The 25,552-nt window shown below is 32.5% G+C and overlaps 2 protein-coding genes and 1 long non-coding RNA gene across 19 annotated transcripts; all 3 read left to right on the forward strand.

The window, feature by feature from the left end:
• The first annotated feature begins 3,425 nt into the window (after nt 1-3,425).
• LOC124835060 (uncharacterized) lies at nt 3,426-9,189 on the forward strand. Of its 16 annotated transcripts, none has more exons than XR_015779984.1 (9): nt 3,426-3,797; nt 4,592-4,658; nt 5,672-5,730; nt 5,795-5,960; nt 6,273-7,820; nt 7,898-8,068; nt 8,155-8,220; nt 8,552-8,601; nt 8,930-9,189. It is a non-coding gene; the product is annotated as an uncharacterized LOC124835060 (long non-coding RNA). The 16 variants fall into 16 exon arrangements; XR_015779988.1 differs by having other exon boundaries at nt 5,816-5,960; XR_015779989.1 differs by having other exon boundaries at nt 5,855-5,960.
• Nucleotides 9,190-10,980: 1,791 nt separating this feature from the next.
• LOC124835061 (heat shock protein 70 (Hsp 70) family protein) lies at nt 10,981-17,284 on the forward strand. Of its 2 annotated transcripts, XM_047309928.2 has the most exons (10): nt 10,981-11,138; nt 11,510-12,816; nt 13,123-13,335; nt 14,001-14,096; nt 14,184-14,330; nt 15,227-15,427; nt 15,758-15,904; nt 15,983-16,111; nt 16,194-16,324; nt 16,816-17,284. In XM_047309928.2, exons 2-10 carry the CDS (start codon nt 11,647-11,649, stop codon nt 16,895-16,897), a joined length of 2,316 nt encoding a protein of 771 aa, XP_047165884.1. In that variant the 5' UTR covers nt 10,981-11,138; nt 11,510-11,646; the 3' UTR covers nt 16,898-17,284. The 2 variants fall into 2 exon arrangements, with proteins under 2 accessions (XP_047165884.1, XP_087947547.1); XM_088091421.1 differs by lacking the exon at nt 16,816-17,284 and having other exon boundaries at nt 16,194-16,744.
• Nucleotides 17,285-18,807: 1,523 nt separating this feature from the next.
• LOC124835051 (integral membrane hemolysin-III-like protein) lies at nt 18,808-20,875 on the forward strand. Its single transcript, XM_047309918.2, has 3 exons — nt 18,808-19,869; nt 19,957-20,040; nt 20,591-20,875. The coding sequence occupies exons 1-3, from the start codon at nt 19,197-19,199 to the stop codon at nt 20,695-20,697; spliced, it is 864 nt and encodes a 287-aa protein (XP_047165874.2). The 5' UTR covers nt 18,808-19,196; the 3' UTR covers nt 20,698-20,875.
• Nucleotides 20,876-25,552: the final 4,677 nt, after the last annotated feature.

Genomic DNA, 25,552 nt, shown 5'->3' on the forward strand with positions numbered 1-25,552 from the left:
AAAGGGCCAAGATACCAACTGATTGGATATTTGTTGTGAGTGATCACATGACTAAGATCATTAAACAGTAAGTATACCATCTTCCTTATGATGTCTTCATTAGTAGGATTCTAAGACATCATGGTGTAGATACTTCAAATGAATTCACTGTGGGGTGCTCAAAGAGAAATATGATCGAAAAAATGTCTCTGCATCTTATGGGCTTTAAAACAGATAAAATTGGATGGATATTCAATGATGAACACCCTCCAGAAGAGAAGGAAATTGATCCTGTTAACATTGACATGACCGGGTACCATTTCAAACCTAAATCAAAGTTTGAAAAGTTTGTAGTAAATGAATTTAACAGGCAGGACAGAAAGTTATCCAAGCTGAAAAAGTCTTTCTCTGAGATGCACAAAAAATGGACTATGCATTACGAATTAATGCTTTTTGAGGAACTTCTGAAGATGAATCGGAAAGTGAGGAGGACAAAATGGATAAAAAATCTTTAGAGACATCAGATTCAAAATAGAAGTTTTAGGGTCTTAAGCAGTAGTTGTCTCTTTTTTGTGTTCGATTAACCGTTTTTTATTTCTTTTAATTTTGTAATAAGTGGCTTTCTTAAGTCATCCTTTGCTTTGGTTGATTGTAGTCACCGTTTGAAATATGAATGAAATTATACTTTTGATTTAATCAATCTTTGTGAATGGTGAATTGTGATTTACTGCTTAAGCTGATCTAATAATTGTTTTAATCACTTATATGATTGCAAATTGAACATTTCATTGTTACATCTTTTCATTGCATAATCATACTTAAATTGTGATTCTACTGCATAAAGACTAAAATGCTTGATCTATATGAGACTGAAAGGATATGCAAGAATGTTGATTGCTAACTGAGCTGAAATAAGAATTTCACATTATACTACATAATGAAATTGATTAAGGGAAACCTAAAATCAATTGTGATTTTTCAACTGGTTTGAAGTTTCTAAATTTCTTATTCTTATACTTTAAACCTTGACTTGTGATTTGTTACGTGTTTATTCATCATATGTCTCATTGTGTTTAATCCGCTGTGAATCTGATATGAGTTTATGAATGATTAAACTGAATTGTTTGTTTCAATATGTATCATATTTGCTCTAATATCATATTTGTAAAATCTTTTGGTACATTGGTTGAACATTTTTGGATAATACATAATCTGTCATATGTCTGTTATGCATCTTTGATGTTGAAATGTGATATGCATAATGATAGGGGGAGTATTGTATGTTGTTATAGGCTGGTTCACATGTTAAAAAGGGGAGAAAATGTAAAATTCATGTGATTACTACTGACAGGGGGAGCATCATTATATTTCAGATCATTTGTTTGATGCATCTCTATATGATTCAATATCTATGTTTCAATTACATGTTGCTATATATCCATTTTTGCTAATGCCCAAAGGGGGAGAAATAATTGAACATTGATTGAGATATTTAAAACTGGTTACTGTACAACATGTTTTTATTAATCATGGTTGTGCATCATCAAAAAAAGGGAGAAATTGTTGATAGGGGGAGCACAGTGTTAGCTAAACTCAATCCCTATGATGTTAGTTTTTTATGATGACAACACATTGATAATGAAAACACATGTATTGTGTTAATGTGTTGTATGTGTTACTGCCTACTGTGAAATATGCACATATTGTGTTTGTCATATTTGTTGACATATTATGTTGATTGTTGCATACTATTGTGTTTGTGAAATGATCATATCTGTGTATGCACAATATATGTTTTGGTGATATAAAAAATCACATGTACAAAAGCATATCTGAATGACTTAATCGATTACAGTGCTGTGATGATCAATTAAGGTCATCAAACAGCTTGAGTTTTAAACTGTGGCAAAACAACTAGTTTTGAATCGATTACATTAGTTGGTGAATTGATTAAAACTCGTGTGTTTGCACATATCTTTTTCAAATGTGTTGTGATGTGTTTTAAGAAAGAAATTTTTTCAAAAATCTTCTAAGTGTTAAAGCTTAATTGATTACATGGTTTATGTATTCGATTAAGTTCGTTATGATTTGAAAACTTACTTATGCTTGTCATAACTACTATAACGGTCATTTTGTTTTGATCAGGAGAATAAGACTTGCAATCTTTGATTTGATGTTCCCTGTACATGTGGCATCAGGAAGAAGAGTGGTGTACTCTTGACTTTGAGAGGGGATATCTTAAAGGGGTTGCTGCAACAAGAACGGGGTAGTTTTGTGTTGGTAGGTTTTGTTGTTCTATATTTGATTGAGAGTTTGTGAGGTGTTTACATTTTAGAGTTGCTCTATAAAGCCTTAGCTGTAATACTCTGATCATTATAGTGAATTACTCTCCGATCTAAGGTTGATTGGGAGGATGACTGGATGTAGGCATTGAGGTCGAACTAGTATAAAAACTGAGTTTGATTTTCTTTTCCCTATCTCTTTATATTTGCGCATACATTCTGTAATTGTTTTACACACATACTATTTTTATAGCACACCATTGCTTACTGCATCAGAAAGGTTTCAAGAATACCATTTGCAAAAAAGATTTGAAAAGTGTTATTTTTTATAAAACACCAATTCACCCCCCTTGGTGTTGAGAAACAAAGCTCATCAATTCTAAAAATGTTTATCTTGCCTTCTTCATGCAATGCTTGTCTTGGATTTTTGTGGTTTTAATTATTTTCTATTATTGAATTCATCTTTAAGGTGCCATAAAACTTTAATCAATTTATTTTCATACTTCCATGAGCTCAACTTAGCTACAACTGCGCTAACACACCTCAAAATATCCAAAGAACATTTATGCAACTAAAAGACTATTTTTAACATGTTTTTGTATCTCATGCTCAATAAACTCAACTATAACAAATCCTAATTAAAACAATCTCTTAAATCACAAAACACATTAAGAATCCAAGATTAAAGGCTAAATGAGGACATAACTATGCACTTATCACCCTCTCATGCATCTTCTTCACAAATTAGAACCTTGATGCATTTTTCTTTTGAATGAAATCCATAGGATTTGGAAGAGGTATGTGGTCTAAAGGAGTGAAGTGATTGAATCCATACAACCTCAAAAGGAAAGACTTTGCTTGTCTTGTGGACCACCTTATTATACGCAAACTCGATGTGGGGAAGGTATTCATCCTAAGCTCACTAGTGAAAAATAGACTTTTTATAGCTATTGTTTATACCTGTTGAAATTTATAAGGTATAAAAAATGATGTAGTGGCAATATTGTAAATAAGATAAACTTTTTTACACCGATTATACTAAAAATAGGTATAAAAAATAGTATGATGGCAAAATCGTAATAAATGATAAATAATTCTACACCGGCTAGATTCAAAATAGGTATAAAAGTTCATTTTTTATACCAACTACGTTTAAAACCGGTATGAAATATTTTTCATTTTCACGCTACACTTCCTTTACCTTTATGCGCGTCTTCACTCTCATGTTGCATTTCTAATTCGTCTGCAACACTGCGGCCCTTGCGCGCGTCTTCACCCTTTCCAGTTAGCCAAATGACTGCTTCACTTCCTCTGTGCGTGTCTTCACTTTCACGCTACACTTCTTCTCCTTTGCTTCTAAATCGCCAAATCACTCATCAAAACCCTCGTGCTCTTGGACCGCGACTTCCTAGAAGGGTTAGATCCTCTCGTTTGTTATATTTGGGCGATTAGGGTTCCGCGACAACACAAGAACGAAGAAGGTACGTGATTAAGAGGATGAAATATGTTTTGGAAGGGTCCTTCATTGAAACTCAGGTACCAAAGCTCACCTCATAACTCACTTTTACATTGAATAAAAGATTATTGATCCATTAGGGTGTTTATAACCATCGTTTGGCTTTGTTGCCATCATCATTTTGATTTCAATGATTCTTATAATTGCCAACATTTATTCAAACCGACCTCACAATTCTCCAACCAGAATCTATGATTACTTAATGAAACTTAAAGAAATTATGAGGAAACCAGAATAAAACAGAGGAGAGAAAGAGAAACATAAGAAAACCAATGCGGTTGGTGTGGGTTTCCTTTCTAAGAAAAACATAAAAACAGCATAGAAGGGAGGGAAGGATGTAAGAGTGTGCTATTGAAATTTTCTGAACCTCTAAGAAAGTGAGAGCAAGCAAGGGAGGAGGCTTGGGATTTAGAGCACCAAGAGTAGAGTTTTCTTTGCTGGAAAATGAGGTAGGGGAGCATTAAAATATTTTATTTTTATTTATGTTAGTATTATCATACAATAAAATGATACTGGTTAAATCACATCACAACTGATTAAAAACATGTTGCTGATTTTAGCTTGAACAAGTGGCTCTTAGAATTTAGTTAGTTTTTATAAAAATTGTTTCTAGACTCTTTTGTTTGTTTGAATGTGTTTAGAAAGTAGCCATTGGCCATGGTAGTTGTAGGTTTTTGTGAAACATCACCACTAGCTTAGTAGATGAAGATGAAAATAAAAGTTAAATTGAGTTCTTTGAACAAGTGGCCATCTGCCTTCTGTCATTTAGAATTTTGTTATAAATCTTTGCATGAAAGGTTGGGTTCTTGTGCAGGGCAAGATGCCTCAAGATTACATGCGAATGCTTGAAAGAAAGCAATATAAGCATTATCTGTATCATGGTACAATTTTGTATACCAGAATTTGTGATTTAATTATACCAGAATCAAATTTAGGCAACTTTAAAACCAATGTACTTTTTTATCATTCATTGAATTTGTTGTTTTAACATTAGATGTATAATCGTGCATAGGAATACGAATAAAGACAATGCTCATTTCCCGTAAGTTTACAAGATTTTCTGGCTAAGATTTCATAATGTTAGAATTACTAATCAACCTTTTGGGATTAGTCAACCTTTGGTTCCAGCTAATCAAAGTTTAGTTCCCAAAAAATAATCAACTTAGCTAGAACTAAGAAGAACTGAGACAGGAAATCAGGAATTTTCTACCTTAAGTGGACCAGCTGAAAGATTTTATTCTAAATTAATATTTAAGATTAGTGAAAAGATTATATCCTGAATTGAGAGTAAAAATATTTCACTCTTCTTTCCAAGAACAGATTCTCTGCTATCTGTTTATGAATGAGCATCCAATTATGTAAATGTGATACAACATTTCCTTCACGCACTGAATATCTACTAGGGAGGATAATGAGGCAAATTATAGTACTACTCTACAACTGTGTCATGCGTTAGCAAGGGAATATAACTACAGAAGAGGAAGAACGTGAAATTATAAAGAAACAATCACGTACATGTACCATGTACTCTTAAACTTTTATTGATCCCAACTTGAAATACTTTTTGAGATATTGGCTGTCCCAGTTGAATCATCAAAGCCTAGCTAAACACCGAAAACTACCTAAAAAAAGATAAAGACGAGTATAGAAGAAATTTTCACATAATTAAGTTGATGACACAACACACCTCTTGTATCTCAAATAATAAATCAAAGAAACGGGAAAAAATGGTCCATGAACTTTATCAATTGCATCCCCTGCTAAGATATGTATAATTTTTCATGTATTTTTATTTCGTCATTCAAGTAGGTATAATTTTTCATGCCAATTATTAGAAAAAGAACCACAATAGGGTTAATTTGTATTTTCTAATTTTTTTTTCTTCTTTTTTAAGACAATTTTAAACTGTAAGGATTCTTGACACGAAGAAGCATTCTTTGCCCAAGCTATCAGGTATGGTTGTTTTACTTTGTGGCATATGTTTCCTTTTGCTTGGATGATGTGTTTAGTTGTGCAGGGGCTGTTTTTGGAAGTGCAGATTTGTAATATCTGGTTGCGCCAATCTCTTCCTTTGTAGGCTTGCTGTTTTGGTACTTCCAATCATGAAATGATTAACTGGTTTGGAAGCCTGTTGAAAAGTGATTCCAATTTCACTGAATCTGCAGATCCTATTACCTTAGAAAGTAATTTCATTGTCTCTTTAACCCTTCCTGTAGTGCTGCACCAACCTTTATCAAATCCCCTTCCTTGAATCTGCATACAGTAATAGAGAATGAGATAGTAGGAAGCTATTTTACTTAACCTCAAGAAAGATAAAATAAAGAAAACGACAAATAATGTTAATTCATTATTATCTTTCAATAGAATTTTCAAATGAAGTTAATTGGCATCTTAAGAACATCAGGTTGAACTTTCTTAACCTTTTTTTCCAATCTTTTTATGTATATATTTCAATGTTTGATTCACTTATGCCTTTATTTACCTTTCCTTGATAGTTAAGGCTCAACGAGTATTCTAGCAAAGGATTTATGCTTTGGGAGCCTTTACTCAACCTTGATGTCAAGATCTTGGTGGTATAAAGTTCATTCCATTCCCTATGGAAGAAGAAAATCTATAATGCGAGGGGTGGTGAAATCAATAGCTCCAAAATCTAACTCTAAAGAGTTTTCATCATTTGCCCTGCACATTCAAGAGTTTTCTGGTAAGCCTAAAGAAAATATGTAAGTATTTCTACCAAAACTCATGTATTAATATCCTTTGTCCTTTGCATTATTGGCTAAATGATAAATTACTATGAACATTAAATCTGCATGTTATCTTAGTCTTGGGACACATGGCCACAAATAAAAACAAGAAAGAAATGATAATTAGTATTTGTCACTTTGGCCCTGATGAGTAAAACATAGGCTAGATTCTTTTTTATTATAAAAACAAGCAATTCTCTATATGGTCTCCTAGAATTATATGAGAGCAGAGGTTGTTATGGTACTATGTACAAATGTCCAATCACCATGCATTGTTAACAAGAAAGCATATAAACTTTCAAGAAAAATGCCATTTGTCCTCCAACTACATATTTTAATGCTTTAAAAAAATTGACCATATATGTAGTTGCGTTTGCCTATAATTTTTTTAGCTACCATGGATTCACAAATTAAACCATGAAAGCAGTAATCTTAAATATTCTCCCTGCTATCATGAACTGTTTGGTGGTCTGGACTAACATAATTGAATATTTTTCCGAGTGCAACTCACAAAAGTGCATTAGCTCTTCACAATGGTCAAGGAGAACCAAGTATGAGACCATTTATTGGAAAGACGTGAGAACTTCTATTTCAAGCATTATACCTTATTCAAATTTAAACTTTAACTTTAGTTCATTATATTCTTAGTTTCTCATCTTAGTTAATCAGGTTTTATATATAAAATATGTGCAAGTTATCAAACACTATTATCCAAAAGTTGTTATATAAAAGGCAAGTAGAGCTACAATTACTTATTTTGTCCTTATATGAATGAAATGGTGTAGAGATAATAAGGAGTTTAAATCCAAAAGGGTTCTTCATTTTGTATTTTCTTTATGCCGATTTTATCCCAAGTCTTTCGTTAAGTATGATGAAGAAAAAGTGGAGAGCAGTTTTAGACCTTTTTCCTATAAGGAAAAAATAATTTGAAATTCAAATAGATATAATATATTTAAACATAAATAAGATAATTCATAAAATTATACTAAAAAAAGTTATATAAGTTAACTATGTATAATTACATTCGCTCAATGTTCTTACTATAATTAATTACTTTTATTTTTTTATCAATGAAATTAATATATAATTAGAGAGATTTCTAAGCAAATTAACGGAACAGGTAATTGTCTCTTTATTTATGCTTGTGAAGATTTTTAAATTTTATGGTTCATGTTAACTTTCTGTTCCCATTATACTAATAAAAAGTTGGACATGAGCACAGGACATGGTATCATTTACGAAGAAACAAGCAGATCTTTTCTTCCCCCCTGATTTTGTTGATGATTTTCCAGTTTCCATGTAGGTACAGAAGTTGCTAGTACTTGTTCATTTTATAAACAATGTAGATATTTGATCCCTACTTTATTTTTTGGCAGATATCTCAAAAATACAATTTGATTTATGTGATTACGAAACTTGGGCTACTATTTGTGTATGATTTGAAGACAGTTATATCTGTGGGAGGCCTTTATGCCATCAACAGGAGAGGCCAGGTCTTATTGGTTACTGTTAATGAACAAACCATTGTGAATTTTGTCAGTGGTCAAGTATGTTTCTGACCTTGTTATTTTTTTTGTTGTAAATTGAAGTATTAAGTGGTAATTTTACAAATTACATATTGTTATTGTAACAGTTAAACAATTTGGAGCTAGCAGTTAGTCTTGCCAAAAGAGGAAATCTACTTGGTGCTGAGAAACTGGTATGTCAATTGTGTAGAACTCACTTTTAGTAATACTATATTTCTTCAAGGATTTGAGTGGCCATGTCTTGGAACTCTTCATGGATGTCACATCATCAGTTGAGGCTGTGATCCTGTCTTTCCTTTTTAGTCTTATTGAAAGGATGTTCTAATAAGCTTATATAATTGTTCATGGATGTCACATCATCAGTTAAAAATGGATGTTTTAACTACCTAAAATACTTTTTTTTTCTGGGGTAAATAAGTTCCACATTTAGTGTTAATTTCTTTATGATTCTTTTGTACTATTCATGCACATAAAAAGATTAAACAAGATATTTTCTGGTGACAGGATCAAATCAAGGTAGCAAAAATTTGACTTTGAGAGGGTGGCCACTCACTGTGAGTGATTTTGTTTAATTTGTTTTTTTTATGTGAATTAATATTACCTATCCTAGTGAAGGTCATATTATGTCCTGTTGAATGTGATATCATATTTTGACAATTATTTTCTATTAAAATCACATGATTATAAATTTATGTCCCTGAATTTGACCGGCCTGAATTTTGTACCATACAAAGAGTAGTAAATAGGTTCCTAACATGATTATTTAAATGCACCTTCAGGTTTAAAAAAACAAATTGGTAACTTATTAGTAAGCCATTAATATTATAATTAAGATATTAAGCCATTAATATTATAACTTGACTCAAAGTACTCATTGTGCAGATATTTGATAACACATTTCCAATGGAGCAACATGTCATAAAGGATGTTCGAGAACAGTGGACTGAATTTTATTTAACCATTTGTAAATGATTAAATGTTTCAATATTACATTTTGAATTTAGGAACTATTTTATGTGTAACTATATTAAGTAACTATGTTAGGTAAATATATTTAGGAACTTTGTTAGGTAAATATTACATTTTGATGTCTTATTAATTGAAATAATATTGATTATTTTACTCGTTATTGATTATTTAAACTGTATTCTGGGATTGAATTTTATGTAGGTCTGAATATGGATAGTAGTACATACAAATCAAATATTTTAAAAAAACGTCACTTTTTACACCGGTTAAATCTATATCAGATATAAAAAGTCTTGTTTTTTCACACCGGTTATAGTACCAGCAGGTATAAAAGTGAGATTTTTATACCTATTCTAGCACCAGCAGGTATAAAAAAAAAGTTTTTTTCTCTTGTGTAAATATCATACTTTTATACCTATTATAAAGAGAACAGGCATAAAAGTAAAACTTTCTACACCGATTCTAGAGCAGGTATAAAAAATTGAAAACTTTCTATACCCCCTACTTCTATACCTACTCAAAAATAGGTATAAAAAGCTTTTTTTAAGAGGTATAAAAAACCTTTTTTGCACTAGTGGCTTTTGGATTTTCCTTTAGGACTGCCCTTAGCATGGTCCCTACAGATCTATTCACAACCGTAGTTTGGGCATCCGTTTAGGGATGACTAGAGGTGAAAAATTGAAACTTTGGTTCCTAGCCTTAATCAAACATTTTTCCAAAAAGGCTAAGGAACTTAGTATCTCTATTGGACACAATAGTTATAGGCAAACTCAGAGTTTAACCACATTTCTAAAGAAAACTCTAACTATATTGTTTACATCATCAACCTTGTAGAATGGTTGAATGAACCATCTTATTAAATATATCCACAACCAAATAGATAGTTAAATCCTATTTGGGTCTTAGGTAGAAAAAAAAAATCTATAATAATGTCTTCCCAAATAAATAAAACAATGAAAAAGGAGTATAAAACATAGTTTTAGTCTTAGCTTTATATACTTAGGACAATGTCTCTCTATTTCATTTAAGAAAAGAAAGATAATTTAAGGATAAAATTGACAAGATAATTATTTTAATTAAAAAAATAATTTTAAAGTAAAATTGAAAAATGAAACGTGTACACTTAAAGGAAGTGAATCCTTTCTACACAATAGTATGAACAACAACACATACATTTTGTCAATGTAAACTTATAATTATAAAAGTAAATATAAATAATTATTATAATAGTTTTATTTATTTTATTTTATAAGTATTTTTTAATTTAAATAATTACTTTGTTTTTAAAAAACTTTTAGTTAAGAAAAAGTCAAATAAAATTGGTTAAATTTAAAAAAAAGTAATTTAAAAGTAAAATTGATAAGATAATTATTTTAATTTAAAAAATTATTATTAAGGATAAAATTAAAAAGCGAAGTATGTATGTCAAAATTGTAAATTTCTTTTATATATATATATATATATATATATATATATATATATATATATATAAAAGATAGATAGATATAAATATATATAAATATAAATGATATTATTATGTAAAGCATATAACAAATCATAATAATAGTATATTTTTAAATTTTGATTCGGTTGGGATATTTAACAAAAGAAAACCAGTCCAATTTTATTTAACAAAACAGTTGGCTTTTGGATTTCAATTATATTTGAACTAGTTTGAATTTAAACACTTCTATTAGAGTATATTAAAATGATACAAAATATTTAATAAATATTAAAATCAATTCGAGTTAGAGACATAAGATTAGTAGTTAACAAAATAACATATCATTATAGATTAAATATTAATACTTTCATTAAAATATTTATCACCTGACTTAATTAAAAATATTAAGTGTAAGCCACCCAGACTTATTTCCAGCCCACCCTTTTATCTTCTTTCTTGAATCGGAGGGTATATATGCAAAACCCTTTTTACAAATATGGCCCCAAATATACTCATTTTTCTCACATTTGGCGTCGTTGCTCCATTCTGTAAAAACCCCTGCTTCGTGCCATAGAAATAAAGCGAATATTTCTCTTTCTCTCGCACTCTCTGTATTCCATCTTCGTCACCACTCGCACTATGCAATCCCAAATTCCTCTTGATTCTACCATCCGTAAGGTATATTCCTTTTTTCCTTTCTCTTTAATTCGGATTGTCTCAATCCACTTTTTGTTTGCTTATGGTGCTTCTTGTTACATTCATAGCATTGCCCTCTTTCACCCCTCAATTTTTTTTTTTGTTGTAGTGGACAAAAATTCAACTGAAAAATAGGATTTTTACTGATGGGTTTGTCTTAAATTATTGGTTCCCTTCCGCCGCTTCATCGTTTTCCTTTCCCCCATTTTTTTTTTACTTTTATTCCTGCTTGTTGGACCTGATGGACAATCTAAGGAATTGTTAGCAAGAATAGATGGTGTTTAATTTGTTGGTGCTTTCATTTTGATGATAACAAATTCTGAATTTTCAATCTTTTGTGTTTTATTTTTTAGTGATTTGTGGTGGAGCCTAGGTTTCTGGGCTGGTTTTGTGGAATTTGGTGAAGTTTTGTATTTGGGGTGTGTTGGTTGAGTAGAGTGGGTGAATTGGATTGGACTAGTTGGTTGAAGTGTGGTGCAAGTGAGTTGAGATGAGTGTGGTGGGGTTTGACATTGGTAATGAGAACTGTGTCATTGCTGTAGTCAGGCAACGTGGGATTGATGTGTTGTTGAATTATGAATCCAAACGCGAAACCCCAGCTGTGGTCTGCTTCAGCGAGAAGCAGCGGCTTTTGGGGTCTGCTGGTGCTGCTTCGGCTATGATGCACATCAAGTCCACTGTATCTCAAATAAAGAGACTAATAGGAAGGAAATTTGCAGATCCTGATGTGGATAAAGAGCTGAAAATGCTCCCTCTTGAAACTTCTGAGGGTCCAGATGGAGGCATTTTGATTCACTTGAAGTACTTGGGGGAGATTCATGTATTTACACCTGTTCAAATAATGTCAATGCTCTTTGCTCACTTGAAGGCTATGACTGAAACAGATTTGGAGATGCCCATTTCGGATTGTGTTATTGGGATCCCATCATACTTTACAGACTTGCAGAGGCGGGCATATCTTGATGCTGCAAAAATTGCAGGGTTGAAGCCTCTGAGGTTGATCCACGATTGTACTGCAACTGCCCTTAGTTATGGAATGTATAAAACAGATTTTAGTGGTACAGGTCCGGTTTATGTTGCATTTATTGACGTTGGTCATTGTGACACTCAGGTCTCCATTGCATCATTTGAGTTTGGGAAAATGAAGATACTTTCACAGGCATTTGACAGGAGCTTAGGAGGCAGGGACTTTGATGAGGTTCTTTTTAGTCATTTTGCAGCAAAATTCAAAGAAGAGTACCATATTGATGTGTATTCTAATACCAAGGCGTGCTTTAGGCTACGTGCAGCATGTGAGAAATTGAAGAAAGTTTTGAGTGCAAATCTAGAGGCACCTCTAAATATCGAGTGCTTGATGGATGAGAAGGATGTGAAGGGCTTTATCTCAAGGGAAGAATTTGAGAAGCTCGCGTCAGGATTATTAGAGAGAGTTTCTATTCCTTGCCTCAGAGCATTAACTGATGCAAACTTGACAGTGGAGAAGATTTCTTCTGTAGAGCTAGTTGGTTCGGGATCTAGGATTCCAGCTATAAGTACATTACTAATTTCCTTATTCAAGAGAGAACCCAGTCGACAGCTGAATGCAAGTGAGTGTGTAGCTCGTGGTTGTGCTCTACAGTGTGCAATGCTCAGTCCTGTTTACCGTGTGAGAGAATACGAGGTTTGTATACACATTTTTTCAAATCTATCCTCATCCTATCTTTGTGTCATATATTGCTTATTAGAATTGACTTTATGGACTCTAAGATATGTAGTAATTGTGAACGAACCAAGTTATTTGCTAGATTCATTCTAACAAAGTTTAGTTTCAGCCTTTTTCTTGTTTTTCGTAGTTCCATTTTCTCCTTTTCTGATTTAAAATGACATTTCCATTATTTCAATTTCTCATAAGTATAGAGTCGAGTTCCTCTGTCTGTTTCTTGTATTGTTCTGCAAATAATTAATGTGATTTCTAATGTTTGTTCAGGTTCAGGATGTTATTTCCTTTTCAATTGGACTTTCATCAGATGAAGGTCCAGTTGCTGTGAGGTCAAATGGTGTACTTTTCCCAAGAGGCCAACAATTTCCAAGTGTTAAAGTCATAGCCTTTCAGCGAAGTAATTTGTTTCATCTGGAAGCTTTCTATGTTAATCCAGATGAACTACCACCTGGGACATCTCCTAAAATTAGTTGTGTCACGGTATACCACTTTAGACCCTTCTGCTGGTGTAAATCGGTTAAAATTATTTTGTGTTGTGCTCACTTTTATGTATTTTATATTTTACCACCTTCTTTCGGAGTAGTTATCATCCCCACTCTTCTGCTTTTCCTATGTGAAATTTTAGATGATCTTTATATTACTTTATAGTTACTCAATGATTCATATATATGTTTTAAATATAAATGTAAATTTCAGCGGTGGGAGTTGTGCTATTCCAATATTTTGCAGTTGTTAATGTCAATATATGCTAGTATCTCCAAACCTTGTGTTACTGCTGTCAGTTATTAGTATGAAGTGAAAAAGGTTACTTTAATGGATCCAGAGCTATTGTAATAGACCCTCACTTCACCCTATTTCCCAATGAAAAATAAACTTCGTTACCAAATGGCCTGTGACTGTGACTTGTTCTGACATAAACGGAAACCGTGGTTTGTGGTAATGTAAACCTAACTAGGTTTAACAATACGAAAGTCAGACTCAGTTTTCTGTGGATATGCACGCACTTGACTAAATCATTGTTAGGAAAAAGAGGAAGTGTTTGTGGTAGATCTAGCATCATTCCATGTGCTTGTAGTTCAGCATGTATTATCTGCATGCCCTAACCTTGAAATGTGCTTATGCATTTGATCAACACTTCATTTCAGATTGGCCCTTTCCATGGATCCCATGGTAGTAAGAGCAGAGTTAAAGTTAGAGTTTCACTTGATCTGCATGGAATTCTCAATATTGAATCAGCTACAGTAAGTAAGAAGCCTCTTTTACCTTTCCATACTTTGTTTTTAGTTTTTCAAAGAGATCTTTGGACATAAACCTTTCTTTGGTTCCAGTTGATTAAGGATGGCACGGATGATTTGGTTATGGAGGGTAATCATAATTCAAATTCTGATGCAATGGATATTGATCCCATTCCTTACACAGTTGCCAATGGGTTTGAAGATATCACCAATAAGAAGTTGGAATCTCCATGTAGTTCTGTAAGTGCTCATGTTTTCCCCCTTTCTCGTTTCTCTCTTTCTTGTTAACTTATTGGGGAATCTCATATGTCACAGATTTCTAGCAATTTTATCCTATGGTTTGGGCATGGAATTTTATAAATAAAACGTAGGAGGCAATTGCAATAATTTCTCATAATAAATTCTGCGGGGGACATATTTATCATGAATTGTTGGTGTTTGGAGTAAAAGTTAATTTTACTATAATAGCTTTTGACATGTTGTTAGGTTCCTGACGATCACAGTAGGCAGAAACAATAATGAAAGAAAGAATTTCTCTTATTAATGGTAATAGAATTCTGTAAACAAAGGATAGTTGGGAACATAACCTCCCTCACAGGACTTTAGCGCCTGTTAATAAACTCAATAATCAAAAGTATAACCCTAACTATAGCATCTAGCTTTATTTATATTAAATATTTACTATAATTATCTTATATTGAATATTTCCCTTGAATATAGCTCTATTTACTATAATTATCTTATTCTGCATATTTTCCTAGAATATAACTCTATTTACTATAATTATCTTATACTGAATATTTCTCTAGGATATAGCTCTATTTACTATAATTATTACTAAATATTTTCCGCCCATCCTAAGTGCTTCAAAAAGTTCTTCGCTGCTTCCCACCGTTCGTCACGAGCTCTCACCGCCTTCCCACCGTTCGGCTCGACTCCTCACCGCCTACCACCTTTCGGCTTGACCTCTCCCCGCCTTCCACCATTCAGTGCCCTTCTCCTTCTCTTATATACCTTCAAACCCCTAACACATGTTGATTGTGATTGTTGTGATTATGGTGATAATTATGATTGCAGATGTGATTTATTTCAGTGTTTGGATCAAATTATAATATTTCAACAATACCTTTTTACAGGATGGTGGTATAAGAAAAGATAAGGGTAACAGAAGGGTTGATGTGCCAGTGAATGAGAATATCTATGGTGGAATGACAAAGGCAGAAATCACAGAAGCTCGTGAAAAAGAACTCCAGTTGGCCCAACAGGACAGAATTATAGAGCAAACCAAAGAAAAGAAGAATAGCTTGGAGTCCTATGTCTATGATATGAGGAGTAAGGTACAGATTCAGTGTCTCAACAATTTGTTCTTTTTTTTAAAGAATTCGAGGCTTAACTTTTGTAGAGTTAGTTAAAAGTCTTTAGTGTCACATTGACAAACTTTATAGCGTGTAGTTATTGAAAAATGATTTTCATGGCTTTCTGTGGTGATTCGTTTGTAAATGTAAGTCTAAAATTGGTTTCTTCGAAGTCTTATCTGCACGGGGTTGGAATATTTAATCTGTATCCCTTTCAATGGCCATTGATTCTATACTGGCATTTGAAGATTATGTTTTTGGCTTATTGTTCTTTATGAGCTGAAATTTAAATTTATTTGCATATTTAAATAGCTCTTCCACAAATATAGAAGCTTTGCAAGTGAACAAGAGAGGGATGACATATCTAGGAGTCTTCAAGAGACCGAGGAATGGCTTTATGAGGATGGTGTTGATGAAACTGAGCATGCTTATTCTTCAAAACTAGAAGATCTGAAAAAGGTTATTTTTTTTCTCGTTTTTTTTTTTTGTTACTGAATCCCTTTTCGGGCTTATTGTTTACAATCTGTCATATTGTAGCTGGTAGATCCAATTGAGAATCGGTTCAAAGATGAAAAAGAAAGAGTGCAAGCTAAAGGGGATTTATTGAAGTGCATTTCAAAGCATCTCACATCTGCAGATTCCCTTCCACCCCAGGATAAAGAACTGGTACAGTAGTATATACTATTACGATTAGGATGGTGATTTTATCGTTTAGATTGGCTTTCAAGTGATGACTTTATTGTTTCAGATCATCAACGAGTGCAATAAAGCAGAGCAGTGGTTGAAAGAGAAGATCCAGCAACAAGAATCATCTTCTAAGAATACTGACCCAATAGTATGGTCAAGTGAGATTAAGAGCAAGACAGAAGAATTTAACTTGTATGATTTCTGTTTTCCTTTACAGAACTGTATACTTATAGTTTTCCGAGTCCATGGAACACAAAACTTAAAAGAGTCTGGGAATAAGTATTCATTAAATTGTAGTAGTATTAGGCAAACAAATATTTTGATTCATGTGTAATAAAGCTCCTCATAGTTTATAGATTTCATTGCAAATAGTATTGTTATGATAATTTTGAGCTAGGATAAAACTTAGATTCAGTCCTTTTAATGTTTTTTCTACTCCAAATTAGAGTTTTTACCTTAGTAATCTATGCTAATAAAAATATTTATTGGGCAGATTATTGAGGTGAATTTTAATTTTGATAGAAGAACAACAGAAATGCCTAAGTAACTAAATCTAAGTTTTGTCCTTTTGATTATACACTAGCTTGTGCATAACATTGTTCATATGGTCTTATAAACATGTTTGTCTTTCCCTTCTGATTTTTTCTCAGCATTAACAAATACCCCTTTTTGATGGTTTTTAGAACATGCCAACACATATTGGGATCCAAGGCTTCTCCACCTCCAGAAGACAAAGACATGCCAGATTCTTCCAATGATCCATGAATACATTGATGTTATTATACCACAAGAGCTGAAGATACCAAGTTTTCATTACTGATACCATCTGACAAATATAGCAAAAAAGTTCCTTGCATTTTTGTTTTGCAGCGTTTTTTATTTTTATAATTTTTCTAATCTATTATGATATGATATAGTTCTTCAAATGAATCAAATAGATTCCACTTTAGGGGAGAAAAAACTGTGTGGAGTGTTAGTGGCCCTTGTGTTCATCCATTGTGCTCAAAGAAATTTTTATAGAATTGATTGGCCAGCCTCTATTGATGTTGAAGTCTATCGTGAAACTTTTAGCATATAATAAGTTGTTATGTGGCTTTATGATATTGGATGAAATTAAATGATTGTGATTAATATTAGACTGGTCAAATTTAATTATGTGTGCACAAGTTTTTTCTTTTTTCTAATTTGTTCTTTTACTTTATTAATTTGTCTTTATATGATGTTGTTCTATGAAGACTGCTATGTTCTATAGTGGTGCGTAACATTAGAGCTATTTATTTGTTGTATTATTGATGTATTATATTTTAGTCTCACTTAGCTACCTTAATAAGCATTTCACTTATATTGCATGTTACTTAATTCTTTTAGTACTAAATAAACAAATGAATGTTTTTCATATTTTATTAACTGTTTGGACATATTCCCAACTTTACAATTAAGAGATGGCAAATGACACTTGCATCAAAGTTATGTATTATTGAATACCAGAGCAGGGAGAAGTTGAGCTATTTTTTCCCCCATAATTAACTCTAATATATTTATTCATTAATCTAATGGTTAGGTTGAGATGTTTTTTAGAATTATTCTATTAAAGAATCTGAAAATGAAAAATGAGGATTAAAAATATAATTAATGAAATTTTAAGTTCTTTGTAAATTTGAATGTTTTTGATGTAATTTTATTCTTAGCTAATGAGTGTTTAAAATTTGTATATTTGTTAACTAAGTTTTTGTTATTTAATAGAGATATATGATTAATATGGAACGAAATTACAATTATTTAAGATAGCACGTTATTCGGTTAATAAAAAAGTTAAAAATACTTGGATAATTCATTTAAAAATATACAAATCTACAAACAACGATTTTTTAAAATAATTCTTATGAAATTAATTTTTTTTTAATTAATATGGACTTTTTTACCAAGTTTGTAAACATAACTAAAATAATTTGACATTTTCAAAATATAAAATTTTTAAGTATATTATTTGGATTTCTTTATTATCATTATAAACGTTTTATGAAAATTAAATTGAAATAAAATGATTTTACTAATGTTTTTGTTGTTAATTTACACTTTTAAATAGATGAGATTACTTTTTTAAAAAACGGAAACTTGACAAATAATTTCGAATATTTTGAAACTTATTTTGTCGAAGGAAAACAACACTTACCCTTCTAAATTGTGTTTTTTTAGAAATATACTTCCAAAAGTTTAATTTTGTTTGAATTGATTCTCAAATTTTATCTTATCTATATACAACCTCCCAACTTTAATTTCATTCTTTTGATTCTTAATTCTTTGTACAAAAACAGACAACTAAAACTTTAAATAAAAAGAATCCTAACATAACAACTACTTTTATATAAAAAATATGATAAAAGTAAGAATAAATACATATTGATTTAAATGATATAAGTTTTTTATAAAAGAAATAATATAAAATGAAAATATCAAAGTACTAATTTTACATAAAAAAATATAATAATACTAATATATTAAGTCAAACACTCATTAAATTTTTTCCAAAAAAAATAAAATAAAAGTTTGTATGATTAAAAATGACCTGTAATTTGTGATTGATAATATATGTACCACAAAATAATAACACAGTTGTAAAAAAATTGATAAAAGAAATTGTTAAACTTCCTTTAAAATATTAACCTAAAGTCCAAAACCCTATTCACTACTCTCTCTCTCAGGGTTCATCCTTCTCTGTTCATCTTCTGCTATTTTCTTTTCACTGTTTATTTTCTGCATTGGTTCTCTATCTGTTGTTCACCTTCTCCGTCGTTTGTCATCCCTGAGTTTCTTCTTCTCTCTGTTTCTTCCTATTTTTTTTTCTTTTACTGTTACTTCCTCACGAATAGTCTGTAAGGGAAACTGAATCGCGAATCACACGATTCAGATCCGATTCATGTTTCGATTCAGGTTACAAAACGATTCTTCAAACGGGAAGTTTCGCGGAGGAAGGTTTTTGTAACTAATAGGGGTTCGAATTGTACGATTCTAACTACACTTTACAAATTCTAAATTTGGTGAGTGTAGTCTTGCCAATCGTAAAATGGACTTGCCTAATCGTGATAAATCGCAGAGTGTTTCTGTGAAGAAGACAGCTCTGAGAGATCTGCAGAATGATAAGAAAATCATGGTGCCAACCTCTGTTGGAAGCTCTTCGTTTTTAAAGGATAAGGATCCTGGTACTGATTCCAATAGGGTTTCCGGTACCAAGAGACCCTTGTCTGACCACCCAGTGAATCAGAATCTCCAGCAATCTCCAGGCAATAATTTTGCAAATGGACATCTTGTGTATGTCCGTAGAAAATCAGAAGCAGAACTAGGCAAGGGCACTGCTTTTGAAAATTCAAGTATTAATGCTTATTGTTCACACTCGAAGCAATTTTGTTGCGAAGAGGAGAATGCTCAACCAAAATCTCAGATAAAGGAGCCTTCTCAGATAAAGGATTCAAAGGTTTCTTGTTTCCCAGCATTTGCACCTTTTCCTGTGGCTTCTTCAATGAACTCATCTGGAAAGTCTTCAGTTCCTGTTTCTCTTGGGAAATCTTCAATCAAGTTAGCACCAGTTGAGTCCAATTATGTGACAGCTTTTTCTGGCCCTACTACCACCACTGGTAATCCAAAGGGATTAAAAAGTTTTCACTGGGAAGAGCGATACCAACAATTGCAGATGTTTTTGAAGAAATTGGACCAATCAGACCAAGAAGAATATATCCAAAGTATGTCCAGGAACCGTAGAATAATAACTCAAATGTTTTCTTATGAAGTTCTTGATATTTTGTTTAGCTGATATTATCCTTTGCCAGTGCTTCGTTGCCTGTCATCAGTTGAACTTAGCAAACATGCTGTTGAGTTAGAGAAGAGATCAATTCAGCTTTCATTAGAGGAAGGTAATGGAATTGTTTTTCCGCTTGTTTCCTTATAATCGTGGATTAGAGTTGATTCTGAATGTATGCTGAATGTATGCTGAATGTGGGTTGTTGAATTAGGCATTAAATAAACTCTTTATGATCTTTCACTTTCTATCATGCTTGTGTTAGTTCAATCAATACGAGTCTGTGAATTACTTTGATGTCTTCCATAGCTGTTATGCTTGGGAACTCATCTGCCATAATGCAATCCAGTACTTAGTCTATGCTTATCGGAGCTTTGTTTTATGCTTCACGCTTTCGATTGACAACTATCAGCCCTTTGACATGGTTTCTTTTTCTCACATTCATTATTTTAAATAGACCTTTAACTTTACTATATGCATATCATTCGTATTACACTATCCTGGAAGGTAGAACGGAGAAATGATACATTTGCATTTTGTTCGAGTTGTAGCTGTTAGCATCCCCAACCTGCATGGGTGCATCCTTATCTGTAAAAATTTTTCATCAACTGTGTCAGATTTAGCTGACAGAAAACAGAAAGCTGATGTTTTTTCTATGATGGCAGCCAAAGAATTACAGCGTGTTGCTGCTTTAAACGTCTTGGGTAAATCAGTGAAGAACTTCAAAGCGCCAGTTGATCACGACGAGTGTTCAGACAGGTTGAAGACTTGATCACGATCTTCCCATTTGGGCTGTTGTAAATTTCCACAGGCAGTGGAAACTCTCTGACTTTTTGTTTTGCTTAGAGTTTATGCTGGTTCTCTTAGAATCTTCTAGTTGACAGAAATTATCCAACACCTTGTTCACGAAAATTGAAAATGGTTATCTGTTGCAGTTTGTGCTTCTTGTACACAGATTGGATACCCTTTCTTTCTGCTCTTCTTATATAGCCTACTAAAAAATGATTTAGGCTTACCACTTGAATGATTAAATTTCATGTGTATTTTCATAAGAACCATACTTTTTTTTCAATAAGTGTACTTTCATAAGAACAACTGTGAAATTAAACATTTCACAAGTGTGGATGTTAATAACATCCTCAGAATCAGAATATAAGGATATTTCTGATCAAAATTTTCTGATGTAGAAGTTGTAAAGTCTCCAATTGGCCTTCATCACAAAGGTATTTAAAGGTCAAGTCCTCTAACTGTTACTCTTAGTTTGTTATGAGTGATGTACTATTATAAACAAAGAAGAAAAAAGGGAACAGAAGGTTATTATTGGTTTGATTCAGTGTAAGTGAAAAGAAAGCACACATATTGAATGATGGAGGTTGCATTTCTCTAATGCAAAAACATGGAGAAAAATAGGAAAGTCCAACATAATAAATTATATATAATCTGTGTTGACCTTCTAATATTTTATTCAGTTGAAAAACATTCTCATAGTTGATAATTGGACCATTTTTTGTTGATCGTTGTTTGTGACGATGCATAGAAGTCGTTAGGAAATATGATCATCTCGTCACCAATACATTTTCAATGTAAATAATTAAAATAATTGCAATATTAATTTATATTTATTACAAAATATAATATTTTTAAATTCAAATTAGTCTTTTTTGGGTACAAAATTTTTTATTTTTTCTCTTAGTTTTAGATCTTTAAGATATTTTTTCTCTCAACATTTAAAAAAATAATATCTTTTAGTTGTCATAAAATTTTAATTTATGCAACAGTTATTTTACACTTTATTTTAAAATTTATGCAAATTTTTTCTTTAATATTTGATATTGAAAAATAAAATATATTTCTTTTATATTAAATTATTGATAATAGCATATTTCCTCCTTATAAATATCGTCTTATAAAAAGTTATTCAATTAATATTTACAGTAGTACGAGAGGGGATATGGATCCATTTTCACATGAATACAAGTTAGGTACTAATTTGGAATTGACATTTATGACTCTTTTTTTACTTTAGAAACAAAAAGAGATATAATCAATCTTACAAGTTCCCTAAAAGGTGTTGATAATATATATTGTTCACAAAGGGATTTTCATTTTATGTATGGTTTGTGTTTGACAAATATTTATAATTTTATCTTTTATGTGTCTCGTTGAGCGCACCCTCTCGCTGAACGAAAGTCCTTAGAATGAAAACTCTTATCTACAATCACTCGCTGAGCGAATCTGTTCGCTCAGCGAGTCTACATAATTTGCAACACCAATTATGCAGAATTACACAACCTATACCAATTTTTACCAATTCTAACTATTTTTCCCAACTTCTAACTCTCCTAGATTGTTTTATATACTTAACTTGTACAACTGTTTCTATACCTTACAAACATCATTCCAAAGTGTTTCCTAAACAATTTACACTTCAAACTCTTAAAAACACAAACTTATAGGGCCAAAACCCAATCAACCACTTTTGGTGCATTTTTTAGCAGTCTAGGGACACAAGCAAGTCCCAAAAGACTTACCTAAACAATTGCAATTGACCATGTCTAACCCCCAAATCAAAATTTCACTACTTCACTTCCTCAAAACTCACCCAAAATCACAATTAAAATGTTCCTACTTATCACTAAACTTTCATATCACAGATTTCCAACATCATTAACATTTAATAACAGAGTAAACATCACTTAATACAGTTCACAATCCCAGATCAACATTCCATACTTGAAACAATCAATTTACATCATAATTACTTACCCTAAACAGTTCAATAATTTTATTCTTAATAACATACACGATTAATTACAATTCAAAGACATTTCTAGCTTTCCTTACCTCAGGTCAAAACACACATCTTAAAGAAGCCCCGACAGTTTGCTTGCACCTCAAGGAAATTCTAGAAACGCCTCACTAGTGCAGTAAGGGGAAACGAAAACGATTATTTTCGCCCATAGGCAACGGTTCTTGAATCGAGACATATACAGGCGAGGCAAAAAGTCCACAACTTTATGCCTTGGTTGTGAACCGAGGCAAAAAGGTGGAGGATTTCGCCTCGGTTCAAAGAAAACTGATGCAGTAGATTTTTCATTTTTTAAATTTTTTTTTCAGCAAGATTTTATGCCTCGGTTCCCTTTGAACTGAGGCAATATGTCTTTTTTTTTAGTTTCATTGAAGGCAGAATTTAAGGATTATTACTTTGTGTTTGAGGCCTAACTTAGTGTATGGTTTAAAGAATCATTTTAGTTCCTACCTCGGCATAAATTTTTCCAACACTGGAAATAGTCTCCACAGGATATAATCCCCGCAAAGTCTATGCCCCTAGAACTATTGCATCACTACCTACATTGTAAAATGGAAAAACAAAGTAAGATACAACCATTAATAAACACCATGAAGGTGGAAGAAGTATTAACAAATAATCAGAAACAAGTAGTGAATCTAATGCTAGTGACTAGATAATTTACAGAGGATGATACCATCAACTTCTTGCAATATCTCATCAAAATGAGACAATCCCTGTTACAATTTACAGACAAAAGATGCAGTTCAAAATGATGGTATCGGAGGGGGTATTTTTCGAAGAGTATAGCGCAGCGGAATTAAAACTCAGAGAGCGGGAAGCGTATTTGATCACAATTAAAATTAATTTTGTCCTTTTAGTAAAAATAATTTTCTTTCAGAAAATTAATCAAACAGTTGATATACGTAAAATAATATGAGTGTAGGGAATAAGAAGATCAACACAGAATTTTTATCCTGGTTCGAATCAAAAGATTCTACGTCCAGTCGTTAATCACTATAAATAGTGATTAACCTTTTTCACTAAAAATGGTTTAACAGATTACAAGATAATGAACAAGAATAAAATGAAAAGAACCACTCTACCAACTTGAAGAGAACCGCTCCAGCAATCGACCAACGATTCACAAGCTTCTCCTTTCACAAGACCAGGCAGAGCACCTTGCTAACTTGAAGAGAGTCTGCTCCGACTATCGACACATACGATACGCGAGCCTCTCCTTTCACAATACCAAGCAAGGCAACAATGAACAAAAAGCTCTCTAAGAACGTTCCTTTGACACACAGTGTTCTAAGCTTTCTCAGTTCAAAAAACGTTACCTTCTGATTTCTCCAAATCAAATTATATAGCCAAGTACACTGAGTGCCAAAGGTCAGCTCTCAACTGCCATGAATAATCGATTATTGTAAGTGATAATCGATTATTCAAGTCCGTTACAGGTTTTCAAAAATGTGATAATCGATTATATGAAGTGATAATCGATTATTCAAGTATGACTTGTGATAATCGATTATTGCTTAACTATAATCGATTATACTAGTAAAAATTACAATGTTTAACATTTTCCTACTACATTCAAAATCTACAAGTTGCTTTTTTAAATATTTTCCTACTACATCCAAAATCTATAAGTTGCAGCATCATCAAAACACATCTTCAGGTGATGGACGAACGCCCGAGGAGAGGACGATAGAAACTGTGCGAGCACGATTCGGACTCCTCGAAGCTTCTGCGACGAGTGAAGACGCAGCGGAATGGAAAGGAAGCTCTAAATCGAGAGCTGACTCGAAGGAAACTAAGAGAAACGAAATCAATTGCAGAAAACCCTAAAATCATGAACGAACCCTAGAAAAGAGGGAAAACTCAAAATGAACCGATTAATCGGTTCAAACTCAAGATTGAACGGTGGGAAAGCTAGATTGCTCAGTGGAAAGTGGATTAAACGGTAGAAAAGGGAAAACAATCGGTGGAAAAGTATGGATCTAGGGTTGCAATGACAGAAACAATGTAGAATAGAAGTTGAATGTGGAATGGTGACGGAAGAGCTCTCGAGTGGACGGACTCGAGAAAGATGCAAGGTGAAATCTGAGGTTGAAGACGCGAATGAAGCTGTGGTTGAGGCGTAATGGAATGAAGAATGAAGTTTCTGATGCACGAGATGGAGTAACCAAATGATATGGGAAGGAAGGTGACGCGTGCTCAAGGCTGAGCACGTGGCTAAGGAGCGCTGATGCAAGGAAGCTGGAGAATGGTTGAACGTGACGTCATGGAGGAGATAGAAGCACCGTGGATAAAAAAATGGAAGAATGAAAATGAAGGTAGTGTGCTGGAAGGTGGCTAGAGGGAGTCTTTGGACTCTCTAGCCTGACTTTCAAGAGAGAATAGTTTCTATTTCAGAAAGTCTAATTCTCATTAATCTCAAAAGTAACAATACAATAGAGGAGCTAGGTATTTATAGTAACCCATGCTCCTTAAGAGCTAAACTAAAAAAAAGGTAAAAATACAAAAGGAGGACTACGTCAAGTACGATTCCATCATCAGGTTTTACCAATACTCCTTATTGGTAACAATCTCCCCCTTTTTGATGATGATCAAAAACTCTCATTTTAAAAGCAACTCAGGTTTACCTGCAACATATATAAACTAATGGACAACCACAGTTAGCAGTACCTGTACAATTAAAAACTATTTTTTTTCTTTTATCCTCCCCTTATATTTCTTCTCCCCCTTTTTGATCATAAGCAAAAAGAATAATGTAATAACCTCCCCCTTAATATGAGCTCCCCCTCAAAAATGAAATATATGCAAAAAATAAAAG

This window comes from Vigna umbellata, chromosome 5, assembly GCF_029865625.1.
Source record: "Vigna umbellata cultivar VRB3 chromosome 5, Vumbellata_1.0, whole genome shotgun sequence".
NCBI classification, from domain to species: domain Eukaryota; kingdom Viridiplantae; phylum Streptophyta; class Magnoliopsida; order Fabales; family Fabaceae; genus Vigna; species Vigna umbellata.